At 36.4% G+C, this 26,743-nt stretch overlaps 1 protein-coding gene across 8 annotated transcripts in view; it reads left to right on the top strand.

Annotated features, from left to right (window-relative positions):
- Positions 1-26,743, top strand: part of TPP2 (tripeptidyl peptidase 2) — a 66,162-nt gene that overhangs the window by 2,182 nt on the left and 37,237 nt on the right. For 5 of the 8 annotated variants that reach the window (XM_019663874.1, XM_019663876.1, XM_019663873.1 and 2 more), the window contains exons 2-9: positions 4,944-5,072; positions 11,155-11,250; positions 13,001-13,174; positions 15,203-15,327; positions 19,056-19,219; positions 22,577-22,731; positions 23,398-23,474; positions 25,430-25,557. In XM_019663874.1, coding sequence (XP_019519419.1) covers positions 4,944-5,072; positions 11,155-11,250; positions 13,001-13,174; positions 15,203-15,327; positions 19,056-19,219; positions 22,577-22,731; positions 23,398-23,474; positions 25,430-25,557 — 1,048 coding nt within the window. The remainder of the gene's footprint in view (positions 1-4,943; positions 5,073-11,154; positions 11,251-13,000; positions 13,175-15,202; positions 15,328-19,055; positions 19,220-22,576; positions 22,732-23,397; positions 23,475-25,429; positions 25,558-26,743) is intronic. The other 3 variants (XM_019663878.1, XM_019663877.1, XM_019663875.1) reach the window with 1 other exon arrangement.

Below are 26,743 nucleotides of genomic sequence, written 5' to 3'. Positions count from 1 at the left end.
GCAAACATGAGTGAATTTTTAAGTTTTGGGTTATTTGCTTTTTTTTTGCCTTTAACAAATTTATTTTCTATACATCATTAAGATAAGGTGAATAGAAGTAAAAAGGAAGGAAAGAATTAAATAGGGGAAGAGGAAGCCAAACTGGACATTCGGAAAGCCACGTGGGATCTGGGCAGAGGTCTTACAGGCACAAGTGAAACCTCTCAAGAACACAGTGGGCTGTCTTATTCTGTGACTGCCTTGAGCCCAGTTCTCTTTTGTGACAGTTGTGTGGGCTTGTTAAAAGTGAATGACGGCGGGCCCACCAAGTGGTTCAGTTGGTTAAAAGCACATGCTCTGAGCAACAGGGTCGTTGGTTCAATTCCCACGTGGGCCAATGAGCTGCGCCGGAGCTAAGCTTCCAGCAGGTGGCAGGATGGCTCAGTGTTTAGAGCCTGCGCTCTTAGCAACAAGGTTTCTGGTTCAACTCCCACATGGGATGGTGGCCTATGCCCACCGCATCTAAGATTGAAGGACAACAACTTGGCTGTTCCCCTTTCCCAATTCCCCAATTTAAAAAAATAAATAAAAAAGTGAATGATGGTGGACAGCACAAGAAGAGTGATAATGACATAAATGATTAAATCTTTCCTCAGCAAATATTTATTTAATAAAGATAAAAGTCCTTCCCCAGGCACCTGTTAGTTGCTTAATGTTGTGTTAAAAGATGTAGTCCTGCTGACTGTTACAGAGATTGATCAGAGGACCAGTGAGAGCTGGACCAGTGAGGCTTTACAGATGAGGGACTTGGGCTGGACCTGGAAATAAACATGCAATATCCAGCAGGCTTCCCTGCTACTAGTGTTGCTTTATTGATTTATCCTTCACATTGCCGAAGTTATTTTCCTTTAAAAATACCCCTTCCGTTACATTCTTATTTAACATAAAACAGAACTATTTTGGCATCCTATTTACCTTTGCATAAAAATACAAGAATTAGTACTATGTATGGCCCTTCACCATCCAACTTCACCTCCTCATGCAGCCTCAGTTCTCATCTCACCATTTCCTCTGTTGGTATTCACTGCACCCACTCCTCACCCTGTGCCCCACCTGGAACGTTTCACTCTTTTTCCGCTCACCCAAATGTTTCAGGTCTCTCCCCAACAATGCCTTTGCACACGGAGTTTAATCTGTGCAAGCCTTTATGATCACCTGTAAACTGTTTAATAAGACCTAGCTGGGTCTTAACCCCATTACCTTTTGGGGTATCTACTGATTTAACTCAGCCCCCCATCGTGTATTTATGTTTATGTGTCATTGTGTTAGGACCTGGGAGTCCAAGGATGAATAAGGCCCAGACCCTGCTAAAAGAATTTTTTAGTCTTTTTTTCACTCTCTTTGCTCATAGCAATCTGTTCATATACCTCTGTAGCACTTAAGATGTTTCATTTTAGTATTCTGTTTACACACCTTTTTTCCTGATTAAGTTAAAATTCTTTGAAAGCACCTATCCAAATTCATTTGGCATAATGTGCTTGTAACATTACATTTTTTAGCTGAATGGAAAAAAATGTGTACATGTACATCATTTCCTCATGGAGAAAAAATGGTTTGGGAAAAGAGGTAACAAGTAGTCCTATTAAAATCTGTTTTTATATTCACTAAAATATAAAGTGTAATCAGTAAATATATGCATATGTAATTGGGTACTTTTGATTATTAAAAGCAATTAATTTTAATTTGTATTACCTCTTTTTCAGTTAGCATTTCCTCATTCCTCCAAACAAGGTTTTGTGTTCTTGAATAGTTTCATAGATATTGTCTGTACCTTTATTTAGTGTCCTGCACTGCAGTTATCGCTTTACTCATCTGTTTTCCTAGCTGGATTATAAGCTTTCTGAAAGCAAAGCCTATCTTCTTTTTCATTGTGTTCTATTATGAATACTATTCATTTAATAGTATTTGTGTATGAAATATCTTCCCTTGCTTAAAGGAGTATTTTCAGTATCTTCCCTGAAATTTCAAGCAAATACTTATACATTCATGTTTTGTTTGTGATAATTTGTGAACTCCCCACCCTTTGTTTTGGTCTTCTACAAATGTTTAATGGATGGCTTCCAACCCTCAGGGACTCCACCATACCTGTTTCAGTGGGAATACAAAGTAGCTTACATTCTTTCTTTTTTTTTTTTTAGCTGAGCCATCCTGCTACCTGTTGGCAGCTCAGCTGCTGCTCAGCTCGGGCTGGACTCAAACCGCTGTTGCTCAGAGCTCAAACTCTTGAGCAAGCTCTTAACCAACTGAGCCACTCGGCTGGCCCTACCAAAGTAGCTTACATTCTTGACATTTGGGGAAAACCTTTGGGCAATTTCTGTTTTGTCCTGTCAATGTGATGGCCCAGGAAGCCTTTCTTAGCCTCCCACCCCCAGTACACTGGGTTGATGACCTTTGCTCTGCTCGTAATAACTGTCTGTGCCTTTAGTCCCTCTTCCCATGTGACACCTCCGGTTCCTGAAAGATGAGGAATATGGTTCTAATGTTAGCAGTTCATTTTCCTTCTCCCAAAGCTCCATTGCAAAATTCTCAGCTGGTTTCCCTTTTTAAAAACCTTTCCTTAACTCTAAATTTCATCTTTTGTCTTAGTATCACCAGTGGAATGGTTGGCCTTTACATAATGGTGAAGTAAGAAGTATATGGATAGAAAATTACATATATAAGAAAATTTTTAATGAGAGAGAGAGAGATCCTTGTAAGTAAAGCTGTGTCAATAGTAGATAGTAGATAAGCCACTCAATCCCCTTAGGCTTTCTTCCTTTGCTTACGGTATTGATAATAAGGTTTCTAATGAGAGGGATCTATGTCTGACTTGTTATCTCATGTGATTACTTGATCTCAAGTCACTGAAGTTGTTTGCTCATTGAATGAGAAGATAGGTGGTTTGTGTTCTTAGTGCTATTAAAATATTTGTATAGACAGTCCCGAGAAATATCTTCAAATTAAGTGTTACCATACGTAAAAGCAACGGCTGTGCAGCCCTGGGCAAAGCTGTCAGCCCCTGGTTGTTCGATGGTTGGAGCTAGATTTGGATCCACCAGCCACCCCCTTGCTTTGCCTTGTGAAAAAAAAAAAAATGTTTGCCCTTGTTTACTCCATCTAATGACGTTCCCTCTCTTCCTTTCAGGTGTACCTTAACTACAGGGCTTTATGGACACTGCAGTTGGTGTTGGGGAGGGACGCAGGTGACTCATATAAAGGGACACTAAGCTTTATCTTAAAGAGAGTGAATTCCCCCAAAGGAAAAGGAAAAGGAGTCAGGAGTCCGAAGGCTTTGTGCTCTTGTCAACTGTTGTCATTTTTTACATTCCTGTTTCTTTCTTGAGAGGCGTCTTCTTTCAGCCTTCTTTGTGTCCTTGTGCATGATTCCTGCTGACAACTCAGTACATATATGTTGAATGCTATAGATTTCCATTGCAAAGCTAGTCCAGAAAGATCCCAGAAATGATTTTCCTCATAAAAATAATTTGAAAATATTGTACTACTGTTACCTGTAGCAGTGAGCGTGGCCCAAATGAAAGTTTGTGGACCAGACCTTAGGAAAATCAGTCTTACTGCTGAATAGTTAGTGTCAGATCACTCAGTAATTAAATACATATCTAGTACCTAATAGGCACTGGTAGGTTTTGGTGAATAAAGTAGACACAGCCCTTGCCTTTATGGAGCTTATCTTCTAATAGTGAAACTAGAGAAGGGGTCACCTAACTGTATAACTACTAATTGATTTAAGTTCTGTAAAGGAGACAGGTACAGAGAGAAAGAATAATCAGGTTTAGGATGGTGACCACTCAAAAGAGATCATAGGGAGGTCTTTCTGAAGGGATGATATTTTAGAAAACTGTAAGATGAGATTGGAATTCTTGTGGAAAAACTGAAGGGACAGAATTCCAAGCAGAAGGACCCTTTTGTGAGGCAGGAAAAAGTTTGGCACGTTCCAGGAATTGAAAGGAGGCCAATGTAAAGTCATGAGTGGCTGGGTTCAGATCCCGCACAGGCTTTTTATATTACGCATTCTAGATCCATTGCAGATTTTAAGCCAAGGTGTTAAGTGGAGGACTGGCATAACACAGCTTGTTTTGTTACTGATTTTGGTGGGGGCCACGAATGGATACCGGGAGACCTGTAAGGAACATCCACATTATGAAGGCAAGACAGGATGGTGGTGGAGGATCCTGGTCGTGAAAAGTCAAGTGAAGATGGACTTGAAGTATATTTTAGAGGTAGAAGTAAGGGCAGTAAACGGAAGAGTCAGAAAAGTTTCAGGCTTGAGCAACTAAGTATGTGTTTATTTACTGAAATGGCAAAGCCTGGAGAGAAAAAAAGTTTGAGTGTTAAGTTTGAATTTGGGCTTACACTAAGTTTGAGTGCTTATTGTGGCATCCAGTAATGAAATATTATTAAACATTTTTCCCCTCAAGTTTTGTACTTTTCCAGCCCTAAGCTCACCTTCAGATCTTTTCTCAAATGTTACCTTCTCATTGAAACCTTTTTTGGCCAGCGTGTTTAAAATTGAAAGCCCCATACCATCTGTCTCCTTTCCCTGCTTAATTTTTCTCCATAGTAATTATCACTATCTGACATGTTATATATTTGTTTATTGACTGTATATAGCAAGGTTTGTGAGGTCAGGGTTTTTGTATATTGATTATTGCTATATTGCCAACACCTAAAACATTATGGCCTATAGTAAATGTTCAGTAATATTTGTTAACCAAATATATGAAACCACTTGAAGGATTCTGTGATATTTTCCATGACTAAATTTTTTTATTTTAGGATTGTCAGGGTTTGGGCTTAAAACAATTCAGTTCTCTTTTTTAAGTGAATACAGATTTTTTAGGGCATTGTTTTCTTTAAGGATAAAGTATTAAATATATAATTCATACATAATTCTCTTTAATTTTCAGGTTACAACTGATGGAAAACCAAAAATCATTGACATCATTGACACAACAGGAAGTGGTGATGTGAATACCACTACAGTAGTAGAGCCAAAAGATGGTGAAATTATTGGCCTTTCGGGAAGAGTGCTTAAGGTTGGAGCTTTTATCTTTTTATTGAATATTTTCTCTTTTTTTTTTTTTTTTTTATATACTGTCACCTCATACCATCTACTGTTTTTAGCATACATTTGGTATGGTGAGTATTAGTTAGCTATTGCTGCATAACAAATTACTCCAAAAGTTCATGGTTTAAAACAGCAAACATATTATCTCACAGTTTCTGTGAGTCAGGAATCTGGGTGTGACTGAGCTAAGTGCCTCTCGTTCAAGATCTTTTCTGAGCTTGCTCTCGGGTAGGGCTGTGGTTTCATCTGAAGGCTCAACTTGAGTGGGGAAGGAAGTCTGTTTCCAAGCTCGATCAAGTGGTTATTGGCAGGCTTTGGTTCTTGGCTATGAGGGCCTCTCCGTGAAACTGCTTCACAACATCCCGCTATCTTCCCCCTGGAGGAGTATTCCAGGAGAGAGTGTCCAGGAAGGAGGCCGTTGCCTTTTTATAAATTAATCTTAGAAGTGACATCCTATCACTTCTATGTTCTTTTTATTAGAACTGAGTCATTAAATTCAGCACACACTTAAGGGGAGGGGATTTTACAAGGGCATGAATACCAGGAAGTGTAGGAGTCATTAGGGGCAATTTTAGAAGAAAATAATTGTTTTGTTTGATAGCAGGCTTACAATTGGGGTATTTTTTTCAATGTGGTTGCCAAATTCTAAAAATTTTAAGTTTTGAATATAAAGGTGGGAAAAGTGACCAGATGAGTTTTGCCTTCATCTTTTCCTATCCCTTCTGGGAACTCGAACATGAAATATTAAGACCTTAATAATTATGGACTTCAATGACTGGCTTTTTCCATGTACTTGGTAGAAAGGCTGGGTAAGCTAACAGGAAAAATAATTCGAATACAAACAGTAATTCATGAGACATTAGCTAATGAGTTTGTTAGATGGCAAGAATTTGATTGAGATTCAATAGTCTTTTAAACCAACAAGCAGAAGTTTGTGATTATTTATGTGTAAAGAGCTAAATTTAACTCTTTCCATCTTTCACTGTCTGTCTGAATTATGTTTATGCATTGTCTTTTGGATAAGATTGTTGTGGCAGTGGATTCATTTTCTGGGTTACAGAACAAATTAACAAAAACTTAGCAGCTTCAAACCACATACATTCCTACATTTATTATCTCACTGTCTCCACAGGTCAGGAGTCCAGGCATGGCTTTTTGTGGCTGTCTGCTCAGGGTCTTACAGACTAGACTGCAAGCGGGTGTTAGTTGGGACTCATCTGAGGCTCCTCTTCCAAGTCCACATGGTGACTGGAAGAATTAATTTTGTTGCAGCTGTAGAACTGACAGCTAGCTTATTGAAGGCCTCTAGGAGAATGTCTCTGACTTTGGGGATGTGGCCTGAGTCTCTTTTTCAAAGAGCTCAGCTGCTTAGGTCATGTCCACCAGGCTAATCTCCCTTTTGATTAACCCAGTCACCTGATTAGGGCCTGAAACTATCTGCAGTATCCCTTCACCTTTGCTGTATTGTTTACCATAATAATCACAGGAGTGATATTACAGGTCCTGCCTTCACTAAGGTGAGAGGACTGTACAAGGCCCTGGGTTGCCATAGAATCGGCCTACAACAAGCACACAGGTGGTATTAATATCCAGGTTTTGCTTCCTTTTCCATGTGTTATGGACTGAATGTTTGTGTGCCGCCCCGCCCCCCCATTCATATGTTGAAGCCCTAACACCCAATCACCCAATGTGATGATATTCAGAGATGGGACCTCTGGGAGGTGATTAGGGGTAGGTGAGTAATGAGGGTGAGGCCCTCATAGTGGGATTAGTGCCCTTATTAGGGAGAGCTTGCTTTCTCTCTCTTTCTCTGCCATGTGAGGACACACTGAGAAAGCTGTGCTTTCAAGTCAGGAAGAGAGTCTACCAGAACCCGAGTGTGCTCGCACCTGTCTTATACTCCCATCCTTCAGAATGGCGAGAAAATAAATGTCTGGTGTTTAAACCACCCAATCTTATGGAGCCCAAGCTGACTAAGATACCATGTGCTTTTTAAAAAAAATTGTGAACTGCAGGGAAATGAGTATCTACACATCTGAATTACTCTAGTTTTGCCTGCCTTCCCCCCAAAATGAAAACCTTGTTTTTTAGAGTATGTTTCAGAGAGAAACGTGGGATTCCTGTGAGTTTTGTTACTCTGGGAAACTGCAGAGCACTCCTAGTAAGTCAGGCAGATTTAGAATCATATAAAGTATTTTCCTTGTTCATTTATTTTTAAATAGCTATGGTAACCTATGCTTTAAATAAACACATGAACTGATTATATCCTGAGTGCTCAAAGGTAGAATTATATATCCATATATATACTATGAAATAAGATCAGAAAATTGATAGTTTGTGTCTTAGGATACTATTCCTGGCCTTCTGGAGAAACTAGTGGTCGGTTACTTTTTGCCAATGGTGTTGCTATGAGCAGGCAGAAGCCAAAAAGGGACTAGTAGAAGCTTAATCCCTGTAATGATGAAATGTATAGTTGTAAAGGAAAGTGCATAAAACACATACATACAATTTAATTCATAATTAACTAGAACATGATTTTATCCATCACCCAGATTAGACCAAGACTGTTGTACCTCAGAAGCTTCCTGTGATCTCCAGGATCACAGCCTATTTTGACTTTTGTATAATCATTTCTTTACTTTCCTTTATAATTTTACCACCTCTGTGTGGATACGTGAAATATATTAGTTTTGCCTATTTGTGAACTTTATATGAATGACCTTATTTATGTATCATTTTATGTCATCTTTCTCTGGGTGTTTGGGAGATACATGAGATTCAGCTATGATGTTGCATGTAGAAATGATTTGTCCCATTTCATTGCTGCGTGGTGTGCCATGGTTTGTATATGCCATATTCTGTTCATTCTACTGCTGATGAGTTAGTTGAATGGCTTCCAGTCTGGGACTGTCCCTAACAATTTTTTAGAGAACATTCTTGTATACATATCCTGTGCACATGCTTATAGATAGCTCCAGGATATGTACCTGTGAGTGGAATTGCTGAATCATGGAGATAGTATTAACTTTATTAAGTGATGCCAAACAGGTTTTCTAAGTGTTTGTACTAAAACACATTTTCATGGGCAGTGTATAAGAATTGTAATAGTTGTACTGCCAACACTTGGTATTTTTAGGCTTTTTAAAATTTGCAAATATACTGATAATCTAGTGGTTCACATTGTGATTTTAATTTGCATTTCTCTAATTACTAGTAAGATTGAGCACTTTTTCATATGTTGTTTAGACATTTGGATTTTCTCTTTTATGAAGTGCCTATTCAAATTTATTTACCCATTTTTTTTTCTATTGAATTGTCTCGTTTTCTTACTGATATGTAAGATTTCATTATATATTCTATATACTTGTTCTTTGATTACATGTGCTTCAGGTATGCAGTTCTAGACTTGTATTTTTACTTTCTATGTGATTTATTTTGATGAATAGAGTTCTTAAATTCAATGTAATTAAATATCAGTCTTTGCCTTTTTGATTAATGCTTTTCATGTCTTAAGAAATTCTTCCTGACCCCAAGATCATGAAGATATTCTCTTCTGTTATTTTCCAAAAGCTTTCAGTATTTGTCTTTTCTTATTTGTTCTAGAATTCACCTGGAATTGATTTTAAGCTTACTTTGAAGTAGGAGTCCTATATCTTTTTTTCCATTTGGGCACCCAATTGCCCCAACACCATGTATTCAAATTCCATAATTTCCCTACTAATTTTCAATGTCTTCTTTTATTTTGCAGCCTTCAGCCTTCAAAATGTGGTGACTTGGTTTCTAAACTCTCATGACCTATTCTCTTTGTTTTTGGGGTTTTTTCACCCTTACCCTTATTCTAATTATAGTAGCATTTTGGAAGAGAGCTCAGTGGTTTTTGAAATTTTACTACATTCAACTTGAAGTCATTTTTTAAAATCATCCATATTTAGTATTACATATTAAAAAACGATTTCAAGTCCAGACATGATGCGTGACCATTTAGATGCAGTGATAGCTAAAGGAGAGCGTATATGCGTGTACTGCCAGTACCATTGTCTGACAAGTCTAAAATACAGGTTTGAGGTAAAAACTATAACAGGATTTGACTTCATGGAATATTAATACTGAGGATGACACTTGGCTTTTTAAGAAAATGTTCAGTTCTTTAGGCATTCCCTCTTTAAAAGAGGGAAAAGAGGTGTAATTAGTAATTAAAGGGATTCTGTTCCTCATATGAAAATCAGTCTTTTTATGTTGTATTTACCATTTAATTAAAAACATTTTAAAGATATCGACTTAAAATGGTCTAAATATAAAGCTTTGATTCTTAAAGAGACTGAAAATAACTTCATGTTGTATAGAATACTCAGGTGAAATTACATATTCATTCCATCATTGCTTCATAGAGAAAAGTTAGCTTTATTCTAATTTACTTAATGTTAGATAGCAAAACCATGAATATAACATTTATTTTCTTTTTTTTTTTTTAGTTTAATTTTTGTAGCTAGTCTGTGAAGAAAATATATAATAGTGATTAAGAAGTATGGTTGCAAGGACCCTGCAGATTTTGATCTTATAACTAGTTATAAATTATGTCTATTAGATTATTTTTATTGTATTACATATATTTTAAGTAATTGTAATTAAGTATGTCTTAACACCTGCTTATTTTGCAGGCATTTTAATTAGTTATTCCATTTAATTTTTTGATAGTTCACAGCTTTCTGTAATCTCCATACACAAAGAAGTTGTCACTAGCCTAGGGTTGGGTTACAAAGCCACCTGTGTATATTGGCACACCTGAGAGTAAATACTCTTTGAATTTGCCAACTAGTGACTACTTAACTCATTGTTGCAGTACTTTATTATTGTTATGTCACAGACCGTTACAAGAGCATTAGAGTTAAAATCCCTAGTCTCTAAAGAAGGTTGATGAGTTCTGAATGAAAATTTCTAGTTTGTATGCCAACATATATGCCTTCATAGTTGAAATTTCACACACTGCAGATATCCAGTTCATTCAGAAATGATTACTGCTATGTAGGTTTTTAAAAGGTCAGTAGATCTTTGAACTTCTGTGAATGATTGTTTTCCTCTATTTAGTTGTGAGAAAATATCATCCAAAAGTTTCCTACCTGGGGAATAATTTGATGAAGGACATGGGAATAAGTGGGTCAAAGATGTTGCCCAAGGGAAGATTGAGCCAACCAACTCTGAGTGGTTGATAGTTCAACCACAGGTAGGGATTATTTTCTTCCTTTTTACAGGAAGACTCCTGTGAATCCCACCTAGTTAATAGTAGAGTTTGGATTCACATTCAGGTTTATCTGACTTTAAATCACATGTCCTTTACACTGAATATTTTGGTCTCCATGGTAGAACTAGATTCCAGTTTTCTTTTCAGCCTTCCTGATGTTGGGGCAAGCAATTTAATTTCTTTGGCTTCTTGGCTTTCTCCTTTGGTAAACTGGCATAATCTTTACATCATTCTGTTAATAGCTTTAAGTGTTATTTTTAAATACTTTGCGGTAGTTGAAAAGACTATATAATATATTGTATATAATTAAAATGATTTTATAGAACTTTTTTCTTAAGAACTCACAGAGCACTTATTTGGTTTCTAGGCATTATCCCTGTTGTATCTTAGAGCCGAGTTAAGTTCTTGTTATTAGTAAGAAACCTAAGGGTAGAGAGGTTCTGTAAATTGCTTTTCCTCCCCACTAGTTAATGGACACTAGGGTGTTGAAAGGAGAAGTGAAGTGTCATTGATGCTTGAGAACTGAAGATCTCAGTGGTTTAATGAGGTTGCATATGTTGAAAGCATTTTATAAACTATGAAGCATTGTATAAATGAAAAGTATTCTAGTTTAACCATCTCATTTATGGATGAGAAAAGGAGCCAGCGAGATTATATTAAAGGGCACCTTAAAATATTAGAAATAGTGCTCTAAATAGTGAGCCTGCTCATCCAAGTTGAGCCATTAGAAGTGAAATACCTTTTTCTCCAGTAGTAAATCATTGGAATTGGAAAGCATTTAGTGAATCAGTATTTTACTTTTTTTCTATAGATTCCTGAGAACTGGACAAATCCCTCAGGCAGATATCACATTGGCATAAAAAATGGCTATGACTTCTATCCAAAGGCTCTCAAGGAAAGGATACAGGTAATGTACAATGTTGTATCAATGACTTAGTTTCTTTCTTAAATTTTATTTCTACTAAAGAAAAAAAAAATCATAAAATATCACTAACTCTTAATTATTTTGGACAATGGGAGGTTTTCAAACAGTGATTGCTTAAAGAGTCTGTTCAATGGAATGTTACCCATTTACATGGATAAGCTTAAACAATCTGAATACACTGAAATTATTTTCAAATTTTTGTGTATTTGTGGTTTTCAGGGAGAGGGATATAGCTTTCATTGGATTTTTGAAGGAATTTATTTTTAACCTCAACAAGGCTAAAGATTTAAAGTCCAGACTGCCCTGTTTATTCCCATTCCTACAGCTTTTATTACAATTTTTCCCATTTTCCTTACTGTTTACCTAGTCTTCTTGATCCCATTTAGTCATCATTCAGTGTTAAGGAAAGGGTTACTCAAACCTAAAGCAGCTACAGAAACACAAGTCTGTCATTAGAGAAATAAGAGTTGTGAATTGAGTGATACAGAGCCTGTTTTAAAACAGCACTATTCAATAGACCTTTCAGTGACCATGGAAATGTTTGAAGTGTTCCATATCTGTTCATTATGGTAGTCACTAGCCACAAGTAGCTATTGAGGACATGAAATGGGACTGATATGACTAAGGCATTGAAATTTTAATTTTATATAATGCTCTAATTTAAGTTTAAATAGTAACATGTGGCTAGTGGCTCCTGTATTTGATAGTGCGGCTTTAGAGGATTGCTATGACACTAGCTGACACAGACAGGTTCAGGGTTTCCATTGTGAAACAAGATGTAATCCTTGAAAATGAACCCGACAGGTAAGACCTGTGGGCCCTTTCATGTAATCATAATATTATTATTTGTTTCTTGGGGTCTATGAACCATACGAAGTCACTCAATGTATTACATATGCTATAACCATTACTTACTAGTCAGATTGCAGTCATTCTGCCAGAAGAAAATTATGAAAAAAATAATGAACATAACTTATTGGATACTATTTTAAAATTTCAGAGTGAAACACACATAGCACAGTATTTTTACACACTCTATTACATTTAATCAACTGTTGATAAAATACAAATTAACATGCAGATGTAGAGTTTTTAAGTTAAAGCTGACACCCCTCCTTACCTTCGTTGAGTTGAATCTTTTATTGGAAAGAATTTTTTTTTTAACTAGTAGACTTCCATTGGGAGGCACTATGGGTTAAAGACAGTGGAGATGAAGGTAAAACCAATTTCAGTAACAAAGAATCCTATCAGATCAAAGAGGATCTGAAAAACATAAGCTAGAGAGGGAGGAAATTGAAGATATCCGTATGTCCATTAAAATGCACCTGCGATCTTCCCCCTGTTCTCTGCTTGCACTTGACTTGAGAGATTTCCCAGTTCTGTAAGGTTCCAGAATACAGTATTTTCTTTTAAATGATTGGGAATTAAGTTATCTGACATAGTATTTTTTATTCTTGGAAGGATTTAAATTGGGGCATATGATGTAAACAAATACATTTGGATATGCCTTGATCAACTTATTCTCATAAAACCTAGGTGCAGTGAATTAATCAGTTTTTAATAATTGATTCATTGCTTTATCAATTTGATTATAAATGGGTTTTTTTTAAGCCTCTATATGAGAATTGTGTAGCATCACAACTAAGAACAACTAGGTCCTCGCAAATTGACTGCTTAGATTTACCTGAGTATTTGTCAGCCTCATTGTAAAGTAATTTTTCTGTCTTTGCAGAAAGAACGGAAGGAAAAAATCTGGGACCCTGTTCACAGAGTGGCCCTGGCAGAAGCCTGTAGGAAACAGGAAGAATTTGATGTTGCCAACAGTTGCCCTTCGCAAGTCGGTGCTAGTGGTTTTTATTTAAACATTACCATAGAACCATCCATATACCACAGACTTCTTAGAGAAGTAATAGACTGTTTTTCACAAGTTTTAAGTTAATTTTACTAATTTTTCCTTTATATTTGAAATCAATTCACATAATGTATTTATAAAATTTTTAAAACTTCTTAATGAACATACATATGTAAAAGTGCATAAATCATAAGTGTGTGGTCATGGATTTTCACAAAGTGAACACTCCCATGATGGTAGAACTGCGAACTCCATCTCAGGCCTCTTCCTAGTTATTGCTTCCTTCCTGCACCCCAAAGGCAACCACCGTCCTGACTTCTAACGCTGTTGAATGATTTTGCTTATTCTGAATTTGTAAAATGGAATCATACAGCGTGTTTTCTTTAATGTGTAGCTGCTTTCACTCAGTGTTATGTTTGTGAGATTCAACCATATTTGGGGTCTTGAAGTAGTTCGCTTTTCTTTTTGTGATGGATGACCCACAATTTATATATCCATTCTGCAGATTGATATTTGCTTTGTTTTCAGTTTTTGGCTATTAGAAAAAATGCTGTTTTGAACATTCTTGTGCATGTATTTGGTGGGTCATAAAGTGGTCGTACCAACTCATTCCCACAAGAAGTATATGAGAGAGTTCCCATTGTTCTTCATCCTTAAGTAGCCAGTACATTTTTTTTGAATTAACTTATAAAATAAAAATAATGTCTTGGTTTATAAATAATATATGCTAGTTGCAACACAGGTGTGTAAAGTAGCAAGTGAAAGCCTCCCAAATGCCACCCTCCAGGGGTGGTAACAACAACTCGATGTTTATCCTTATGGATTCCTCTTTTACTACATACATGTACCTTTTCTTAAACAAGTATGGAATTTTATTAGTGGTTCTCAACCCTGGCTGCATATTAGAATCATATGAAAAGCTTTTTAATACAGTCTGTGATTGTGCCTAGAAAGGAATTAAATCAAAACCTTGTAGGGAGACAGACATTTTTAAAAGCTCCTGATCTTTAATTAATATGCAACTAGGGCTGAGGACCACTGGCCTGCATGCACATTTAACTTACGTTTTCTTAATCTATGTATAGCATCCTTTTTTATCAGCTGTGTAATTTTCTGTTAGATCACTATTTGTCCTGATTCAGCCTCTTATTATGACACATTAAATATAGTATTTCAAGTACTACATATATGCAGCTAAATTTATAAAAGAGAATCTGGATTGAATTATCCACTTTATTTTATATAACAAAAATGTCTATATAATTGCCTTTTTCCTTTAAGGATGGTAAATGTTGAATATGTTGAATAATTGTAAACAAAGCATAACTTAAGATTTTTGGAACATGTGAAAATTTTTACTTACTAGGACTACGCAGGTGAATGTAGAGCAGTCTAATGTATATGCAGTTAAAAAATCCTCAGGTCAAAGCATGTGAAATTCTCATTTTTGTAGATCAAAGCGGTTAAATAGTAGCTTATATGTACATGGACTTGAATACATTATGTATTTAACTTAGAATCTTCTATAGGTGATAAGACAGTTGATGGATTTTATTATTTGTTTGAGCTCTTAAGAAACAGATTTTAAATGGAAACAGTCCAAAAATGAGAAAATCTAAAGGTTGATGGATAACTTATTTTATAGCAATTTTTAGAAATGAGTTATACACGTTACAGATATGTGACCAACACATGTCTGGCCAAATGATATCACCAACTTGTAACACAGTATCTTTCCCAAAGCAGGTGGAGTGAGTGACTGAATGAGAGACTGAATAAAAGAAGTATTATTTTTTAAATATTTAATATATTATTGGGTTGTCCGGAAAGTCTTGACACATTTTTGCAACGAAAAACATAGAAAAAATACGTCATGACTTTTCCGACAACCCAATAATTAATATCTGCATCATTAAATTGAACTACAAGTTGTGTAGATATAAAAAAATTTTTCTTAAATTTTTTCAGGCTAAATAGGACATTATGATTGTGTTGGGTCACACCGTGTCTTTGGTTGTATGTTAATGTAGCTTTTCAAGAGTACAAAATGTACTAATATTAACGTATGTTCTAATTGATTAGGCAAATAAACTAATCAAGGAGGAGCTTCAAAGCCAAGTGGAATTACTAAATTCTTTTGAGAAAAAATATAGTGATCCTGGGCCTGTATATGACTGCTTGGTATGGCATGATGGTGAAGCCTGGAGGTAAACTTTATATATTTTATGGCTCTTCGACGTGTTTTTATCTATTCTGAAGAACACTAACCCCTCAGAACCATCCAGAGATTTGGTTTATGTGACGTTTAATATCACTAAGCAAAACTATTTGATAGCCAAATTGGCTTTTGGGTAGTTTTGGACAAGCCGTTTTTGAACTTTTTAGTATTTTAGACACGAAACTTAACACGTTTTAAAAAAACTTATTTTACTAACCAGATAGTTACTGTTAACCAGATACAGCAGGTTGAACATTGGTATATTTAGAAATGTTCCTGATTGAAGCTGGGCAACTTGGGAAGTTACTGCAAGAGGCTGTTGCAAAGCATCTACTTTGGGCAAAGCAGGAAAAGTTGAGTGAAGACATTTCAGTAGAGACAAGGTAGCTAAGTTGAAGTGAGGCAGTGTGATGCAGAGTTCAGTCTCCACGATGGAATCCTAGCTTTGTGATCTTGAACACTTTATCTACCACTCTCAACCTGTTTCCTCGTCTGGTAGTTGGGTTAATAGTACCTCCATAGAGGATTTTGTGAACATTAATTTTGCTGTTTCTAGATACAGTATGTGTTCAATGTCAGCTGTTACTGCTGCTCCTACTACTACTACTAACAAAATTATGATTTATACCAAGTTACCTACTATGTACATTTTCAGTTTCTTTCCTAGTGAATTGTACACTGCATGTGTGTTTCTTGGAGTTAGCTATGTGGCCTCTTGAATTACTATCTGCCTGGAAGTAGGAATAAGCTCTTAATACAGATATTTAGGCATAGTGTGTTTTAGGGTACTTGCGGTAAACCAAGGGCCTCCTTAAAACTTGAAATCAAGAATAGTTTTATAGTTCGAGTCCCAGCTCATATGCAAAGAATCATTTCCCGAGATGCAGATACAGAACAAAATATGATGACTTGATTACTTTTCTCAGGTTGTTTATGTTACAATGCACCCTTAAAGGAGGGTTTTTCTCCCATGGATGTGGGTGCTAACTCATATATGACAATGAGTATATAAAATTTTCAGTTGAATGAGAAATCCCTGCTCCCTTTGGGACTGAAAGTGTTAATAAAATATTTGCATATTTCAATCTGATAGTAAATATTAATGCAGTTTTATGTGTATTCAGGCATGTTTGGGTGTGTGTGTATATGCAAATGTACACACATTTGTGAACAACTTTTTTCTAAAAGCTGTGCAGAAAACTTTGATCACAGTGTCTGTAATATAAAAAGGTTCAAACGTATGGTTTAGCAAATTTTGGTACATCTGCCACATGGTGTAACATGATGAAGTCATTCCCAATGATAAGGCTTAGGTGAGTTTTAGTGTGGGAGAGGAGGCAAGGTTAAAACAGTATATGTGGGGAAAATGTACCATGTGGTATGGTACCAAAGGATTTAAGAAAGTACTATAAAATTAGCAGGGATTGGGTAGTGGGGAAATAGATGGTTTCAATTAAAATGTTTTCTATACATAACTGAAAACACTTCCTACTTTGTCCTAAGGGAAAGGAATTTGGGGTCAGGATGTCCAGGGTGCCAATATGTTTCCACCAGATTTCCTTGGTCTTTAAGGCAGTTGACAGAGCAAGTGATACAATATAACAGTTTGTCGACAGTATTTGAAGACATCTTTCAGAATTTTTGTGTTGGAAATGAAATTTAATCAATTTTAAATGAAATATCTGAAATAACTCGAGTAACATTTCAGAAAATGTTATAAGGAGTGAAAAATGCAGCAGACTTATGCTTTCAGGTGCTACTAGAAATAATTTCACTTCTTTTTTGCATCATGTATGGCTTTAATTCCCCCACCCCACTGTCATTTCAGAAATGCCAACCATTTCTGAAGGAGATTAAAGTGACCATAAGTACCATGTGTTTCTTTGGTTTTGTTTTTACAAAGAATGTCAAGCTCTGCTCTCCCCTGCCACATTTACACTAATTGTTAAACGTGCATCTCTGAACTTAGCAGGTAACCTAATATAACTATACTATTAAGTACCTACCAGGGTGTTCAGTGTCAACGTCACTGTCACTCGACATGGAGCAAAGACTGGTTGAGAGAAACAGATCGTGCTTATAGAGGAGTACATAAAGGAAAGACCATTAATTGGTTTATTTTCAGTAGTTTTTGATCTTATTATCTTAGGTTCTTTTTGAGATTTTGATGATAGCTGTGGATTTTTTCCATTAAAAAGTTGGGCAGAGTAATGTATTAAAAATATTTGGGAATTTATAACCCCCAAGCCCCTTTTCCTCTCTCCTTTCACACATGTACTCTAATTCTTTCCATGAACCTCATTTTCATAATCCCTTTCCCTGTATTCTAACAACTGTTCCTTGAATTAAGCCAACCAGACCTTCAGAAAGTTATAACCTTTGCACCACATTCAGATTTGCCTTCTGTGGAGTTATTTACTGAAGTCAATAAATTTTGTATTTATTTTTGATAACGTGCTTGAATTGTTGAATCATTTCATGTTGATGATGATGGTAAGAAACTGGCCTGTGAAATGTGTCACAGTATTTGCTGTGAGAAGTTTGTTAAAGGTGTTGATTCTTTGTTTCATCATTTGGCAAATATTTGAGTAGCTTCTGTGTACCACGTAGACTCTAGAAAGCTACTCAAGGAGTCTAGGCTCTATGGAAGCAAGTACTGGGAACATCTGAACCTGTCTAGGAAGCATCAAGAAAGATTTCATGAAGGATCAGCAAAAGTTAGCTAAGTAAAGAGGGTAGGAAAGGGGATTGAAGGTTGGAGGGGAAAGATCCAGAGGACAAGAGAGGAATGGTTAGAAATTTGGAGTGTATGATGGGCTGGGTGAAAGAAAGGGAGAACTTCAGAGATGATTTCCAGGATACATATGGGCCATACATTTTGTAACCATAAGCCCTACTCTGTCTGGCAAACGTGGAGGATTTGATGGCTACGTTTTACCTGTTAACTTCTGTCCTAACTCCATTTGGTATGCTGCTTGTTTTCTCTCTGCGTCATTTTCCTCATAAGTGTTCAGTCTGATGTATCTTGCTATATTGTATGTCTGTTTTTGAAATGTAAATCATTTTAGCTGCACATTGATTGGGGTACACAAAATCAAACTGACAATTTCAGAAATCCCTTTTTTCCAAATTGTTATAGTTTGTCAATGAAATATATGCCTTAGTATTTATAATAAATGGCTCTCTATTTAATTAAAAAGTTAAAGGGAGGAAAGAGAGACAGGAGTCCAACCATAAAATTATGCAGAAAATGCTTTTTATAAAAAAATAAATGTTTGCCTGTGAGACGAAGGCTTGATATAGTTTTAGTTTTAAGGAGCCTGCATACGCTGTTGGATTCATGAAGCCAGTTCTAGAAGATGCAGGAAGTAAGGCCTAGGCTATGTTTCAAAATCATCCTAAATTATTCTAAAGTTGTAAGCTGAGCTTTGGCCTAATTTCTTAAGTGTCTATAAGGTTGTCTGCCTGTAGCTTTGAGACGAACAGTGTTCCTAAAGCCCTTTGTTATGTGGCTTCACTTTCGGGCTGGTTCCTCTAAGCTATCTTACCTAATCTTTACTGATGATGATGAAACGGAGGAATCTAAATTAGGCAATTACTGTGTTTGCAGTAGAAATAGATAGGGTAGTAAGAAGGTATCTAAGAAACAATATTACATGATTTTTAGGAAGGTAAGAAAATACAAAAATTTCATTATCCTATATTCTCAATTTACAGAGCCTGCATTGATTCGAATGAGGATGGGGAGTTGAGTAAATCGACTGTGTTGAGAAACTATAAAGAAGCCCAAGAATATGGCACTTTTGGCACAGCTGAGATGTTGAATTATTCCGTTAATATATATGATGATGGAAACCTGCTCTCTATTGTGACCAGCGGAGGTATTGTTTCACATTTGCTAATTAGAGATAAACTTAGAAAGTGCAAGATGATAAATCTCTATAGCCAAAAGCAGCCTTAAAGATAATTTAATCTGGAGATTCCAACTAAAGAACAAGGTCTGGAATAACAAATGTGATTTGATTCCTGGCAAGGTGTTGCTTTTTTAAACTCGAGATCATATAGGATGCAGTCCAAGAGTACAAGTGTGGTCCAACCACAAAACATCATCAACATAATTTATCTTATGAACAGTAATTTTACTTTCAAATATTAACCCTTGAGAAATTCCAACTTTTTCGAAATTACACAGAATGTTATAGTGAGGATGTTTTTATTTGACTGTTTGCACTCTTGGGTAAAACTATCTAAATACCTGTCAACAAAATAATAGGTTTTTCTAAAAATTGTGTATTGCTACTGTGGAATATTTTACAGTAATCAAAATGAATAAATCTATATATACCTATATTCATAAATCTCAAATACAGAGATTTTCTTAAAATATATTGATGATAAAACATTTGTGTAAAATTGTAAAACATGCCAAATAATACTATACAGTGTTTATGGATATGTGTTTGTATTGTAAAAATATAGATGGGAACAATATACACACCAGCTTCTGGATAGTGGTGATTCCTGGTGAGGGAGCAAAGAGAAAGAAGTAGGGAGGCTTTATTGCTCCCTCCCCTCATTTATTGAGACATAACTGAAGTGCAGTAAACTGCGTGATATATACATATATGCAATTTGATAAGTTTCACTAGATGTGTATACCCAGGAAACAATTGCCACAGTCAAGATAATGAACATAACTCATCACTCAGTCAGATTTGCTTGTCTTCTTTGGTAACCCAGCCCTGTCTCCACCCGCATCCTCAGGTGGCCACTGAACTGCCTTCTGTCACTTTAGATTGTTATGCATTTTCTAGAATTTTATATGAGTAATAAAAAATATGGGGTGGTTTTGCCTGCCTTATTTCAGAATAGCGGTTTGAAATTCATCCATACTATGATTATAAATAGCTCATTCTTTATTGGTGAGTAGTATTTCATCATGTGGATACACTATGGTTTGTTTATCCGTTCACTTATTGATGGACATTTGGATTTTCCAACATTTGTGTACCAGTCTCTGTGTGGAAACATGTTTTTGTTTAATTTGGACTGATATCTAGGAGAACTGGTTAGTTATGGTAGGTATACATTTAACTTTTTAAGACACTTCCAAGCTGTTTGCCACAGTGGCTGTAGCTTTCTGCATTCCACCAGCAGTGAGTGCTCCAGGAGCGCCACATTCTTGTCCACACAGGTGGGGTCAGTCTGCTTAATTTTAGCCACTCAAACTGGTAGGTGGTAGGGACAGGGTTTTATTTTTGGTGGGGGGGAATTAAATGAAAACCCAGCTTTCCTGGATTTTTGGAAAAAGTAAGAAAGGAAGCATTGGTAACATTGGGTCCATAGTCTTATGTGCCAACAGTTGTCTAGAGCAGAGGAGTCTCAACATTGCAGCAGACGCAGTGAGAAGGGTCATGTGCTCTCATTCTTCTTGGAGCTGCAACTACTCTGGTGTCACCCAGACATGAAGGCCCAATGCCAGTTGTCATTTATAATTGAGCTAGTATTATTGTGTATCTGACAGTAGTGGGGTATTTCTCTCTACCCATGTCTTTTAAGAAACTTTTTCACTTTAAAGAAAGGGGGATCCAATTTCTTTTTAGTTTTTGTTTTACTTGATTGCTATATGACATATATAGTGAAAACTATGCAAATCACAAATTGTACATGCATTGAATTACCACGTAATGGTCGCTTCTGTATAACAACCAGCCAGGTCAAGAAATAAAATATTGGGCTGGCCAAGTGGCGTGTTGGTTAAGTGTTGGCTTGGGATGCCAGCTCTGAGCAGCAGGGCCCGGTTCAGATCCCACATGAGGGCCAGTGATGTTGCGCCCTCTATAGATAAGATGGTGAACAACAGCTCAACCTGGAGCTGGGCTGCTGTGAGTCACCGGCAACGGCGTAGGCTGCAGTGGGGCTGGCTGGCAGCGGGCGTGAGCTTTCGGGAGCTGCCGTGAGCGGCTGTGAATGGCTGTCCAATGGCCAGTGAGCAACTGCCTCACCCGGGAAGAGCTCAATGATAATACCAACATGGGCCAGTGAAGTAACGTCCTCCACAACTAGACTGAAGAACAAAAGGACAGCAACTGTCTGTTCCCCTTCCCCAATTCCCCAATAAAATCTTTTTTTAAAAAAAATAAATAAAGTTAAAATATTGTCAGAGCTCCCATAATGTCACTTCCTAACCACCAGCTTACACTCTGCTCCCAAAGTTAACTGTCCTTATTTCTATCAGCACATTAGTTTGAGCTATCTGGTATTCCTGTTTTTGTAGGTAAATGATTGGATGGTGGTAATTGCAAATGGTTCAACCCAATACAGTGTTTTTCCATTTATATAAGTGGGATTATTTAATATATATCCTTTCGTGTGTGACTTCTTTAGATCAACCTTATTTCTGTGTACTTTATTTCATAGTGTATAGAAATGGTTCATATGGCTGTATGATACTCAATTCTGTGAATACACTGTGTATTCATTTACTATTGATGGATCTTTGGGTTTCAAGTTTTTGAATTTTACAAATAATGCTGCCATGAACTTTTTTACATGTCTCTTAGTGTATGTGTGTACACATTTATGTTGGGTGTATATAGCTAGAGGTAGAATTGCTAGCTAGATCATAGGGTTTGCCTATGTTCAGCTTTCCAAAATGCTGGTCTCTCCTACCAGCAATGTACGTGCACATCCCCACCCACAGTTGTTGTCTACCTTCACCTTAAAGTTTTAGCCATTCAGAAAGGTATGTAGAGGCATGTCATTGTGGCTTTCATTTGCATTTCCCAGATAGCCTAATGAAGTTGAACATCTTTTCATATATTTATGCGCCATTTGGTTATTTTCTTTTGTGAAATGTTTTTTCAAGTGTACCCATTTTTCTTTTGGGCTTTCTTCTGTTGGATTTAAAAGATTACATTCTGGATATAAGGTCTTGGTCAGTTATGTATATTTCAGATACTTTCTCACTCTTGTGACTTGCATTTTTTGACTTGCATTTTTTGCACTTAGTGAACAGGGTAGAATCCAGGGTAGCAGAATAGTGTGTGGAGTTCATACAGTTTCATTTTTTGTGAATTATTGATAAAAGAACTAAGAATATATTATTAGATATTAAGATGAGAATATATTTTTATTTGATTATTTTTATCATGATTAAGAACATGCACTTTGAGTTGAATGGCTGAAACTTTGAATCTGTGGTACTGTTTGTCATATTCCCCTCTTTTTGCCTTTAGGTGCTCATGGGACACACGTAGGTAGTATAGCTGCTGGGCATTTTCCCGAAGAGCCTGAACGGAACGGGGTAGCTCCTGGTGCCCAGATTCTTTCAATCAAGATTGGCGATACCAGACTGAGCACAATGGAAACAGGCACAGGCCTTATAAGGGCTGTGAGTATTTGTGAGGTGTTGACTTAGAAGATTAATGATTGATATTCTTGGATATTTTTAGATTTATAAAGTGCTCTGAGTGTACCAAGAACATGCCAAACTGTATTGGGGTGCAGGATTTTGTTTTTAAAAGCGAAAATAACATAGTTCATTCAACTGTTTTTATTAAAAATAATGAGGCTAAAGTTGTTTGGAAGATATGAAAATATTATGTATACTGTATTTCTCATTTCTAGTAAACCCCCTAGCAAGCTATTTTGAGATACGTATTTTAAAAAAACAACAAAAATGCCCTCTTACCTTGCTCCATCAGCCTAAGAATTATTTAACTAATATTCTACATTTCATTTTAATGTGAATTTTATTTTACTTTAACTTTAGTGGTTTTAGAATTTAGTAAGAACCATCTAATTTCCTCTTCCTGTTCCCCACTCCATTCTGCAAATGTTAGTTTTGATTTTTTATTGGCTACATACTAGACTGTCTCCCCCTACCTTTTTTTTTTTTTTTAAATTTATTAACCATATGCCTGGAAGTAACTTATATATTTGGATTTAAATTAGAATATAATGGTTTAAGAAACTATGGAATTCCATACCTTTATTTTTCTGGACAATCTGTTTCTGTAAATTGCTGCCTAAATTAGACTCTTCATCTTTTTAATAGATGATAGAAGTTATAAATCATAAGTGTGATCTTGTGAACTATAGCTATGGAGAAGCAACTCACTGGCCAAATTCTGGGTAAGTGTTCTTTGACACTTCGAAGAGTATGAAATGCTTTTCATAACTGGATTGAGTATCACAACTGAAAAAGAGCTCCCTAGACACCCCCCCACCCCCAAAGTTCCCATGGTCACATCTTTGATGTCCTTATTTTCTCCTAGCCAGGTAGAACCCCACGGCCCATCATTACTAGAATTCCTCATCCACAAGCAGCCTGAACTCTTCCTTGCAGAAACCCTTTCGTTTCCCTTCAGTGGCCCACACCTCATCTGCCCTACTTTGCTGGAGAAGCACACTTTAAGTTTATGACCACAAATCTCTGATGTTTACACAGCCTTGTCTTTGATCACACTACCTTTAATTTACCCTTTCACTCCTACTTGATCATTTTACACCTTTTCTCGTCAGAGACCTTCCCTTTCTTCCCTCAGCTGACCCTCACCTCTCTTTCCCAGAGAGAATAAAGCACTCATCAGGGGACTTTGTGCCCTTCCTATGACCTACTCTGACCCCACCTTCTCAGCCTGGGTAATGAAAGAAGTGCCGGTTTCAAAGTCAGTCAGGCACTTGCAGCCTGCTTCCATTCCCCTCTTTTTTGGATTACTGTCCATCACTACGTAGATATGCTCTAGAGTCTGCTAGCTTTAAAACAGACACAAAACCATTTCACATTGCCTTCACTCACTCATCCAGGAAAACGTGGTTGTGCAGATTCACCTTTCCCAGGCCTCAGTCCATCTCGTCGCGTCACACACCTACCCCTTCCTCCCTGTGTGTGGGGTCTTCCTGCTGCCAAACCCGGTCGCTGAGTCTTGACCTTATGTTACCTCACCTTTTTTTCTTCACAGTAATAATTTTGAAATTACCTCGCTTAGAGTATTTACTCATTGATCTTCCCCTCCCACCACCAAGCCACCCATATATACCCATCATCCAGTTTCTGAAACCCTTTAATGAAAGTTCTTCCAAATGCACATTTACCAAGCCAGACCCTGGAGTTTGCTGTTATCAAATAACTTAATTTCCCCAGATACCTGGTACTTCTAGGTTCCTTGTGACACATCCCTTTCTTCCCTCGTAACAAGCACCCTGTCATCCTCAGTCATTTATTCATGAACCTAATTCTTTGCTCAGTATCTTATTTACCTAAGTGTATTTCTCTCCTTATTTGCTGTTCATCTGTTTAAAGTCATCTTTTTCTAATCCTTTTTCACACTTAAAACTTTGGAGTGTCCTTGGTCCTATACCTTTTTTATATTGACACCATTTTATTCACAGTCTAACTTCATCTGTTTTAATTAATACCAGTACATTTTTATTGTTTGCTATCAAGCTCTAACCAGATTTCTTATATTTTAAATCTTACTCTTAAGTTCTCCCTGGTTCCTTGTTTCCCCTTCACCTTTGTCACTAGTCACACATAAGTATAGGAATCCCTTGAGGAGTCATTTCTGAATATCTTGTTTTAAGTGGGAATGGAAGTGAAACCACCTATTGCCCCACTACTCAATCACTGCTAATATGTCAGTACTTGGCTTTCAGTCCTGTTGTAGTTTTCCCCACATTCAATTTTGTATCTAGCATTTTCCCATGTTTAACCTGGCCTTGTAACTTCTTCCTAACACTAAAACCCAAGTAGGGCATATCACCTGGAATAGCTGTATCATGTTCCACCGGTGGTGGATGGAGCCTAAATTTACTTAACCATACATTTAAACAATATTTTGTTATTATAAATACTTTGGGAATAGAGGCTAAGCATTTATAGTTTGAGAATGTCCCCTGAATGAGTCTATAATAATGCACACCTCTTTGCTTATAGCCACTGTCTTAGTTCTACTACTTGGGAACCATATTTTAGGGGTTTTTTTTATATACATAAATCATATTTGAAAATATTTTCACACTATAATAATATAGTTCTTAAATAGTGGGGCAATTTTTTATGTTCAAAGGAATTCTTTCTCTTTCAGGAGAATTTGTGAAGTAATTAATGAAGCAGTGTGGAAGCATAATATAATTTATGTTTCAAGTGCTGGAAATAATGGTCCATGCCTTTCTACAGTTGGTTGTCCAGGTGGAACTACGTCAAGTGTAATAGGTTAGTTTCCTGTTTTAGAAATGGACTTGTTTAAAAATAGACGAAAAAAACTCAAGTTAATCCAGTGTTGATTGGATCTTTACTACATGCAAGACACCATAAACCTTAAGTACACCCTCAGGAAACTGACATCTAGTAGTGACCTGCTGATCTGGAAGTTACTGTAAAATAGACTGGAGTAAGTGGTTTAATGGAAGCACACATGCAGTGCTGCAGGATTATAAAAGTGCAGCTGCTTCTGATTTGAGAATTTAGGTAAGACTTCTGGAAGAAGTGTGGAAATGAGGATTTCAGTAGGTAGAAATGAGCAAGGAAAGGGCTTCCCAGACTTCATTGAGCAACATAAATAAAGACACTTTACTTTTTATTTATAGTATAGTTTTCTCCTTTAATTTCTCTTGGGACATGCAGAAAGAGTCAGATGTAGAGGAAGGGAGCTTTAATGAGAAAAGCAGTTAAAACACATTTGTTCCATGCACTTTCTTACACTTTTTGGTCTTTGATATAATGCACTGTGGTCTGTCCCACTGTAAACTAATGGAAAAATGCCCATCAACAAGAGTTATGGGAAATCAAAATTAGTTGCAGTCATAATATGAAAATAATAAAATTAGCATACATTGTAGTTCCATAGCTGCCAACTTGTTAGAAAAAAACCACAAAACACAAAACCTACCCCCTGTTTTTTTAATGTTCAGAATGAATGAGGAGGGTGAAATGAGAGAAGTACATAGTAAATGATACCTAAAATCTTTTTGTTTAGTTTTAAATATGAGATCAAAATAGGGATTATACCTCTTAACATATGTGATTGGATGTATGACTAAAAATTCTTCGGTCCCAATTTTTCTGCAGTGTACATCAGTAACTGCATAGATATATACATATTATACATGTTATGGGTATATAGATAGATACTATAGATGTTTTGTATATGTAATAACATTTGGGTATTAAAGTTTAGAAACTGGCCCTTTAAAATTTTTTTTGTTTTAACTATGATATGTTTATAGGACATGCTTTTATTTTTAGCTTCTAAATTTTAAGCAAGGTATAGCTTATTTTATGTAATTTAAAACCTCTTGCCTAAGTAATTCTGTTATATCATGTGATAAGACAACAGTGCCTACCAGTGATACATACATTGTGTATTTCAGCTCTCTAAATATTTTAAGTACACAAATGA

The sequence above is a fragment of the Hipposideros armiger genome, unplaced genomic scaffold (genome assembly GCF_001890085.2).
Source record: "Hipposideros armiger isolate ML-2016 unplaced genomic scaffold, ASM189008v1 scaffold_408, whole genome shotgun sequence".
In the NCBI taxonomy this organism is placed as follows: Eukaryota; Metazoa; Chordata; class Mammalia; order Chiroptera; family Hipposideridae; genus Hipposideros; species Hipposideros armiger.
Note: the sequence above shows the minus strand (reverse complement) of the source record. Positions and strands in the feature narration are given on the sequence as shown.